The sequence below is a fragment of the Cavia porcellus genome, unplaced genomic scaffold, assembly GCF_034190915.1.
Source record: "Cavia porcellus strain 051 isolate PalLab524CR breed Dunkin Hartley unplaced genomic scaffold, mCavPor4.1 scaffold_17, whole genome shotgun sequence".
Taxonomy (NCBI): Eukaryota; Metazoa; Chordata; class Mammalia; order Rodentia; family Caviidae; genus Cavia; species Cavia porcellus.
Genome location: NW_026947500.1, coordinates 72,420,179 through 72,429,302, shown reverse-complemented (window position 1 = coordinate 72,429,302; position 9,124 = coordinate 72,420,179). Strand labels below are relative to the sequence as shown.

The 9,124-nt window shown below is 63.0% G+C and overlaps 1 protein-coding gene across 2 annotated transcripts; it reads left to right on the top strand.

Moving 5' to 3' along the window:
* The first annotated feature begins 452 nt into the window (after nt 1–452).
* Tnfaip8l1 (TNF alpha induced protein 8 like 1) lies at nt 453–9,124 on the top strand. 2 transcript variants are annotated; one of them, XM_063229193.1, is made up of 2 exons: nt 453–606; nt 8,285–9,124. In XM_063229193.1, the coding sequence occupies exon 2, from the start codon at nt 8,289–8,291 to the stop codon at nt 8,847–8,849; it is 561 nt and encodes a 186-aa protein (XP_063085263.1). In that variant the 5' UTR covers nt 453–606; nt 8,285–8,288; the 3' UTR covers nt 8,850–9,124. The 2 variants fall into 2 exon arrangements, with proteins under 2 accessions (XP_063085263.1, XP_063085264.1); XM_063229194.1 differs by lacking the exon at nt 453–606 and adding an exon at nt 985–1,079.

Sequence of the window (9,124 nt, the reverse complement as noted above, 5' to 3'; positions counted from 1 at the left end):
GTCGCCTTAAATTACCCAGGCTGGGCTCCAACTTGAGATCCTCCTGCTTCAGCCTCAGGAGTCCTGGCACCGCACGCGCCCCGCTAGGACCGCGCTTCAGCCCAAAGGGGCGGCGCCGTGCTGAGCCACGTGGTGATGTTTCTCCGCGGGGCCCCTGGCCTCTAGGTCAGGGTCTGTCCCTCCCGCACCCCAACTCCTTCCTTCCCTTCCCTAGGAAACTCCGCAGGACGGCGCCGCAGCCCTCGCACGTAGACTCCGGACAAATCGCCCCTTCGCCCCGCCCTAGCCTCCGGTCCCGCTCAGGACACGCCCCCCCCCGCGGAGGCGTGCTCTCATTGGCTTCTTTGTACATTGCCCACGCTGCCATTGGCTGAGCCTGCGCGCTAGGCCCGCCCCTGCCGCCCAGGCCTTGGCCGCTCTCTTCCTCGGGGGCGGGGAAGGCTAATGGGCGTGGTCTCCGTGTGGGTGTGGCTTCGGAGGGCGTGGCCTACAGAGCCCTCCGCCCCCAGACTCTTGTGCTGGTGGGGCGGCCGCGGCGGCCTCAAAGGAAGCGCGCAGGTCCCTGGTGAGCACCGGAACGGACGGAGCGCAGATCGCGGAGAGCAGGTGAGCGAGCCAGCCGCCCCCGGCCCCGCACCCCCATCTGTCTGTGTGCCCTCCTGCCTCAGTTTCCCTGTGTCTCGGTCGCTCTCTGGGAGTGTGAGTTGGGGTGCGGCGACAGATGGGTGTGAGCCGCCCCATTCCCCATAGGGGTCCCCACAGAGAGACCGTGCTCACCCCGCCCCCGGGCCCTGGCACGGGAGGTGGAGTCGGGGAGCCAGGCCCCCCCTGCCCACCAGCCAGCCCGTGTGACTGAGGCCTGCCCCTGGTGGGTGACCCTACCCAGACCTATCGCCCCTTACTCTGTTCTGTGGCGGCAACCTGGGCCCATTTCCCAGGAGGATAAACTGAGGCCTGGGAAGGCGCCCGGGATGGCGACTGAGTAGGGCTAGAACACGCTCTCCTTAGGAGCCTCACGGTCAGCATCTTCTCCGTGGCGGATGCGGGAGAGGGGCGCCCAGCTGTAAACAGGACACGAGGTGACTTCCCGAGCCCAGCTGGGGATCCCCGGGGTCACCGAGGTCCCAAGCCAGCCCAGGGGTGGGGGAGCTTAGAGAAAGCTGGATTCCAGCTCTGCCAACTGCCGTGGCGTCTTGAACACATCTTTCAGATCAGGCGAGCCTCAGTTTCCTCATCTGTAAAATGGGGCTGGAGCCAGATGGGGTGGCGCACACCTGTAATCCCAGCACCCTCAGACCCAGGCAGGGCGACCAGGGGTCTGAGCCCAGACTAGACAACTTGATGACACAAGGAGAGGTTTTATTTGGAGAGGGCTCCAGATAAACCTAAGAAAGGCTGGGGACGTAGCTCCGTGTGAGGGGCCTGTTAATAATAAATAATAATAATACAGGGGAACAAAATTCCACATCTGGTGGCTGCCTGGAGGGTCAGGAGCAGGAGGGGCCCTGCTGGTCACTACCCCTGCTCCAGCCTCCTCGGTCACCACAGCCCCGCCCGCCCCACACGGCCCGACCCCCTGGCCTCGGGCCTCTGCCCACCGTGCCCGCCACCAGCCTGGCAGGTCCTTGGCGCCAAATTTCAAACCCAGCCAGGTGTCGGGCTGGGCTGCCGAGCTGCGGGGCAGGGCGGGGCGGGGCAGCTGGGCGGAGGAGGAGCTGGGGCTGGGTGCCCAGAGAAACCAGGAACAAAGGACGGGGTGCAGAGAGGCCAGCGCTGGACCCCGGGCCTGGGGACAGGAGGGGGGACAGGGCCGCTGGTGTAGACTCCAGGCCCGAGCTGTGGCCTGGGCTGGGTCCAGTTCCCTGGCCTGTTTCCATTCAGAGGCCTGGGCATCGTGCGAGGAGCTTTTGGCTTCCTTGGTGATGGAGGAGGGGTCCAGGCCTCGGTGTCTCCGTTTGTCACATGGGGCCAGGAGGGGCTAAAACTCATGGGAGTCCTGGAAACGCATGTCCAGCCCAGAGAGAGGCCCGGCCCTGTTACGTGGTGCCACTCCCTGTTCTAGTGTCCCCATCTGTGAACCCCCAGGACTCCACACATGGGCTCTAAAGTAATCACTGCTAGCTGAGTCCTTCAGGACTCAGTTTCCCCATCTGTCTGATGGAGCCGAGGTGTGTGTGTGTGGTGCTGGGGGGGAAACCCAGGGCCTGTGCCCCACATTCCATCCCCACCTCTTTTTGTTATTTTGAGACAGGGTCTTCCGGGTAGTCAGATTGCCCAGGCCAGGCTTGAACTTGGGACCTTCCTGCCTCAGCCTCCCAGAGTGCTGAGATGACAGGCGTGTGCCACCACCCTGGCTTGGGGTCTCCCTTTTTTGTCCTGGAAGAAAGTTGTGATAACGGTGCCACGGTCTTTGGTGGGGACTGCATACCTGCACCCTGCATCTCTCTCTCACTCCTAGCACCCTGCTGGGCAGTGGGGCCCTTGGTTAAGGTCACTGACATTCTGCCTCTGTTGCTGAGTAGTCAGTTATTCACTCAACAAATGGGCCCTGAGCACCTGTGCTAAATCTGGCCTGGTGCAGGGCTCCAAGGACCCAGCAATGATAAAAGCCAGTTGGTGCCCACCGTCCCTTGGCTCAAGGTGGGGTTTGGGGGAGGTGAATGTACTCACTCCAAGAAAATCATACGCTTGGTTGCATGAAAATGATAAAGAGAATCGGGGGCAGTATGGATGGGGACTCTGAAAGGACTTCTGAGGAAGGGGACAGGTGAACCGGGGCCAGAGTGACAATGTAAAGCTATGTGGTGACCTAGGGAAACATTTCAGGCAGTAGGAGCAGGTGGTGCAAAGGCCCTGGGGCAGGATGGGGCCCAGTGTGATGCCAGAAGGGGCCGGTGTGGCTGGAGCAGAGGGAGGAGGGGTGGACAGGGAGCAGGAGAGGTGAGGAGGGGACAGGTGGGCTGTGCCAGAATCTGCGGGCTGCAGAGAGGACCTGGGCTTTGGTCTCAGGGAGGTGGGAGCCATGGAGGGCTGAGGGCAGAGGAGGGAGGGCCTGGACTGGGTGCTCACTCACAGCGCCCTCTGACTGCTGCGGGGAGGACACTGCATCCAGGGAGGGAATCAGACATGACAGCCGAGGGGGGGCCCAGAGGGGTCCAGGGAGCCCAGGCTGAGCACCACCAGCCCCTTCCCTCTCTGGTCAGCACGTCTGCCCCAGAGGCAGCAAGAGCTCCCAAGTGGGTGGCAACTGTGTTCGTGTGAGGACTTGGGGACACCGGTCAGCTGGCAGAGGCCACCCTGGGCCACCGTGGCCGGCTGGGACAGGAGACACAGAGCAGCTGGCCTGGCCCCGCTGGACGGGTGGCTCCGTGAATTATTGATGCCCTTAGGGAGGACATGAAGAATTCATGCGGTGGGGACTGGGCACCTGCGGCTCCTCGGGAATGTTGCCGTCGGGTTGTTAACTACGGTCACTATCAGCGGTGGCAGGGGATCTCGCAGTGTTGAGCGCGGGCCGGGCCTGCGGGAGACCCCGGGTTCCAGCCGATCCCAGGACTTGGGAGGCTGAGGCAGGAGGATCGCCACAAAGTCCAGGCCAGTCTGGTCAACTTAGCAAGACCCTGCCTCAAAGTACCAAACTAAATAAAGGTGTGGAGTATTATGTAGCCTTTAAAAGGAGTGTGGCTGTGTGTAACACGTACTACAGAAAAGAGGGAAGGGCCCGGCGTGGGCTCCGTGGACAGGAAATGTCCACACAGGTGAATCCAGAGACCAGAAGTGGGCTGAGAGGCGCCGGGACTGGGGAGAGGGCGGCATGGCTCCTTGAAGGGTCAGGGGTTCCTTTTGGGGTGACAGCATGGCCTGGAACTAGATCATGGTGGTTGCATAGAAAATTCACTGAGTTGCACCCTTTAAATCAGTGAATTTCGTAGATATGAATCCTCTCAATAAAGCTGTTATGTTAAAAGAAGGTTCAGGATAGGATGGGAGGCCGAGGCAGGAGAATCTCCAGTCTGGGGCCAGCCTGGGCCCCCTTGTGAGATCCAGACTCCAAATCAAAGGTGTAAGAAAGGCCCGGGGAGGAACTCGGCTTCGCACAGGGTTCCGGCGGCCGCGGCCTGAGGTTCTGTCCCTCTGTGGCTCACTGTGGGGGAGTCCAGGGTGTCCCTGCCGCTCCCGGATCACCCGTGTCAAATCAGCGGCCTGCAGTTGGCCATGGGGGCAAATTTGATACCACGGAAATAAGTAGATGCCCCCAATGTTCTGTGGTTTGTCTAGACCAGCGTTTGGCAAAGTTTTTCTTTTTTCTTTTGTCTTTTTGGGACAAGGCCACACATGCAATGCAGGCTGGCCCTGAGCTCACCGTGTAGCCCGGGCTGGTCTCGAACTCACAGCAATCCTCCCGCCTCAGCCTCCCGAGGGCTGGGATGACAGGTGCGCCCCACCACGCCCAGGGGCTAAGGTTTTTCTATGAGTGGTCAACAGCAAATATTTTCAGCTTAGAAACCACGCGTGGCGTTGGTAGAAAGCACCGTGGCCCATAAGGGCGATGAGCACGGCTGTGTGCCAATAAAACTTTATTTACAACAGCAGACAGGGGGCCGCAGTTACCTTCCCCGCCCCAGTACCGACAGTCCACCCGGGGGGCACCCCATTCCTGAGCTACACCGAGGCTCCTGATGGTACCAGGCTGCCCTGGATCTGTGATCCTCCCGTCTCAGCCTCCCAGAAAGCTGAGTTCAGACCTGCACCATGAGACCTGGCTGCAATCCACGTTTTTTTCCGTGTATTTTAAAAAGTTGGTGGTTGGGAACTATCCCCAGAGGCTTTAGGTCCTCAAGAGAGGCTTCATTGTACCAGACACGGCTGTGCTTGTAGAAATAGCTCTTGCCCTGGAATTGTTTAGTACGGACGGGAGAAACCCCACCACGCAGGGCAAAGCCGTGTTTCCTGAGTATTTTCTCAGTGAGGTTTGTTGAATCATTGATGTTGGCCTGTGAGTGTGGGTGGAGGGCTGGCATCAGGTGGCATCCAGGTGACACCGTGACCCCCATTTGCTAATTGCCGGGTCATGTTGCAGTCGACAGGGGGAAGCCTTTTGGGAGAATCCACCGTGGTCCGGCCTCATGTAACTTAATACTTTTATTAACTGCACAGCACACACGTCCACCTCGGGACAACAGACGGCGACACGCTTATGGGTGGACAGAGCTGCAGGCGCTTCATTTTCATTGATGGGGACGGAACCCTCGAGCCTGCCGTCCTCCTGCCTCAGCCTCCAGAGTGCCCTGGCTAAGCTTCCGTGTTTTCTTAAAGAAGTCGGTGGTGCAGAGGAATTATCCAGTCCAGCTGGAGGCGGTGGGCACGCCCGTCATCCCAGCACTCTGGGAGGCTGAGGCAGGAGGCTCTCGGGAAGTGCAGGGGCAGGCAGCTTGACTTACACAGTGAGACCCGGTCTCAGAAACGACAACAAGAATGACCCGGCCCGGGCCGGCTGGAGGCTGGAGGAGGGACCCCGAGCGAGGCTGGAGCGGACCAGGCCTGCCGCCCCCTGCCCTGCTCAGGGGCGGCTCAGCCCCTGAAGGGGACATGGTGGTGGTGGGGATCTGCGGGTCCCCGGAGCGGGGCGTCCACATGGGGACCAGGACAGGTGCCAGAGCCAGGAGCTGCCCGGGGCAGCGACCTCAGAGCGTGACGGGGGATGCAGGTCAGCGGCCTTGAACTCGGGGTCCTCCTGCCTCAGCCTCCCCAGGGTGGGCACTACAGGCGCGCCCCACCCCGCCCAGCCGTCAGTGCTTGTTAAGTGAAGCTGGTTCGGGCCGCGGGGTGCTTCGGCATTGGTGGACAGGGGACGGGGACGGGACTGGGACGGGAAGACCCTGCCCCCGCAGGAAGGAAACCCCGGTTTATTTTGGTCAGTGGCCTTGGTCTGGGTCAGCGGTCACCTCCCCGCCGGGACTTTCTGGCAGAACAATGGGTCCCGGGGAAGAAAGGAGACCGCGCAGCTGGGGCCCAGGTGCTGGGTCACGGGCTGGGCTGGAGGTGACCCCGCGGGGAGGCCCCAGCCGCCCGCCTCCCTCTTCCTGCGGGGAGCAGCTCCTGGGCAGACCCAGCTCGCCCCCTGCAGATGGGAAAGGAAAGGGCCACGGAGCGCAGAGCTCTGCCCGCGGCGCCCGAGCCTCCTCCGCTCTGTCCTCTTTATTTCTGTTTCACCATGTAACCTAGACTGGCCTTGCACTCACGGCAGCCCTCCTGCCTCAGCCTCCCCAGCACCACCACGCCCGGCCGGACCTCCTTCCCGTGTCTGAGCCTCAGCCCGTCTTCGGGAGCTTGGGACTGGGACTTGGTGTCCACTGTTCCCGTGTCCTCAGATTTCCCTTCTCCCTCATATTCAACCAACACTTGCTGGGGTCCCTGGCTGGTCACAGCCCCTGCTGGCATCATGGGCCAAGCAAGGTGAACGTGGAGAGGAGCCACCTGGGGCTGCGTGGGGGAGACTGAGAGCTCTGCGGACTGAGCGGGAATCTGGGAGGCTTCTAGGAGGAGGTGACAAGGAGGAGGGTCTTGAGGGATGAATAGGAGTTTGCCTGATGAGTATAGTGGAGAGGAGGGAAGAGTGGAGGAAGGGGACAGAAGAAAAGGCTCCAGAGAAACTGGTGGGACGCCTCAGGGAGTGTGTGTCAGGGAGGAGTGTCCCCTGTGGGGTCAGGAAAACCCTCACAGCCTGTGGCGCCCTCGGACTGGGCCACAAGCTTCTGCCCTAGCACAAAGTTGGTTCTTGTTGCCTGCATTTTAGACCTGGGGAAACTGAGGCACACATGGCCAGGGTATCTGCTGAGACATCAGACCTGGGAGCAAGCTGTCCACGGGGGGCTGCTTCTGTCATGGGGACCGCATCTGGCCCCTGAGGCTCAGGATCACATGGGGACATCAGGCGGGAGTGCAGAGGTATGGCGGGTGGGCCCAAGCCCAGGGGACAGGGAGAGGGACGCAGGGGGCCATTCCAGACGCCTGACCTCAGAGGGCAGGGAGAGGGCGGCTGAGGGCCAGGCCTTCTCCTCATGCTGAGCCTGAACAAAGATAGCTTTGTGGGGGTCCCAGGGGTGAGTGGGGGACGTATGGCATTCCAGCCCAGGCTGAGGGGGTGGCCCAGGACTGCCGGGCAGCGGTGCCATGGGAGTTCAGCCATGGCCTCTGGGGAGGTGGGGTCTGCCTGGTCATAGGACGAGCTGAGGGAGGACTCTGCCCGGAAAGAATCTAGGGGACTGGGCTTTAGGAAGTGCAAAGAGGTTCACCAGGACAGAGGTAGGGCTTTGGGGGATGTGTAGGAGTTCACTAAGGGAGACACAGGTGTATGTGAGGTGTGTGGCTTGCTCCTGAGGCTGTGGAGAACTGTCCCCTGGTTCTCAGCAGGAAGGGAAGGCCCAGCTCTGGAATTCTGAAGCAATTCTGGAGGTGAAGCCACCGTCCAGGCTGCTGTCCTTTGGCCCATCCCGGGCAGACCACCCTAGGGGGTCTCCTGTGCACCCCGCAGGGGCAGTGAGTCAGGTAACCAGGCTTCACCCAAAAGGCTCAGGCCTGGGTGACGTCATCCCATCAGCCAGCAGGAGGGGCCCAGAATGTGGAGAGGACTGAGGAGGGCTGAGCACCCGCATACTGTCGCCTTTGACTTCACATCCCCAAATGCTTGTCCCCCCCAGCTCCGTGATGGAACTCGGGCTGCTCTACCACTGAGCGCCACCCCGGGCCCTTTTCACTTTTTATCATTTGACACGGAGCTGCGCTAAGCTGCTGAGTGAGCCAGACTCTTTCTACGTGAGACCCTCCTGCCTCGGCCTCCCGAGCTGCTGGAGATGAGGGGCGCGCACCACCGCCTCTTTTCTAAGAGCCAGAATTGGGGTCCCTCCAGGGTCTGTAGGTCATCGTTCCTGAGGGGGGCGCCATTATGCCAGCGTACCCACCTCGGGCCACCCCTACACAGGCGACCACCTGCCTGGGGCGGCATCACTGCCCGGCGCATGCGCAGGACAGGGAAGGCTGGTGGGGGGAAGGCGGAGGGTGGGGGAGGCAGCGGGAGGGGGGGTGGGGGGAGCTGGGGGGGAGGGCTGGGGGAGCTGGGTGGAAGGGCTGGGGGGGGAGGGCTGGGGGAGCTGGGGGGGAGGGCTGGGGGGAGCTGGGGGAGGGCGGGGAGGTTTGGGGGGGCTGGGGCTCCCGGGCGCAGGGCCGCTCGCTGTTCCGCCCCCGACCCACCGTCCGTCCCTCCGTCCGTCCGTCTGTCCCGCAGGCCCATGGAGCCCTTCAGCACCAAGAGCCTGGCCCTGCAGGCGCAGAAGAAGGTCCTGAGCAAGGTGCCCTGCCAGGCGGTGGTGGCGGCGCTGGTGGACGACACGAGCAGCGCGGTGCTGGACGAGCTGTTCCGCGCCACCCGGGAGTTCACGCGCAGCCGGCGCGCGGCGCACAGGCTGCTCCGGGACCTGGTGAAGGTGGCCGTGAAGGTGGCCGTGCTGCTGCGCGCGGGGCGGCTGGGCGCCGAGGAGCTGGCGCGGCTGCGGCGCTTCCGGCAGCGGGCGCGGGGCCTGGCCATGACGGCCGTGAGCTTCCGCCAGGTGGCCTTCACCTTCGACCGCCGCGTGCTGGCCGCCGGGCTGCTCGAGTGCCGCGACCTGCTGCGCCAGGCGGCCGGGCCGCACCTCAGCGCCAAGTCGCACGGCCGCATCGGCCGCGTCTTCGGCCAGCTGGCGGACGGCGACTTCCTGGCGGCGCTCTACGGCCCGGCCGAGCCCTACCGCTCGCACCTGGAGCGCATCTGCGACGGCCTGGGCCGCATGCTGGAGGACGGCACGCTCTGAGCGCGCCGCCCGCGCTCTGGGGGTCCCGGGCGGGGGGGGGGCTGAAATGGTCAGCACCAGCCCCCCGAAGGCCCACAGCGACCCGGCGGGGTGCTGCGCCCGCCCGGAAGGCGCAGCAGGAGGACCTCGAGGTGGAGCCCGGCCTGCGCACCTGAGCAACGCTCCGTGTCCAACTAAAGCAAAAAGGGGGGCTGGGGGGGTGCAGTGTGATGCCCCGGCCTCAATCCCGGGAATCGGGCATAAAAGTGAATCAGTAAATAAAAGTAAAGTCCGCA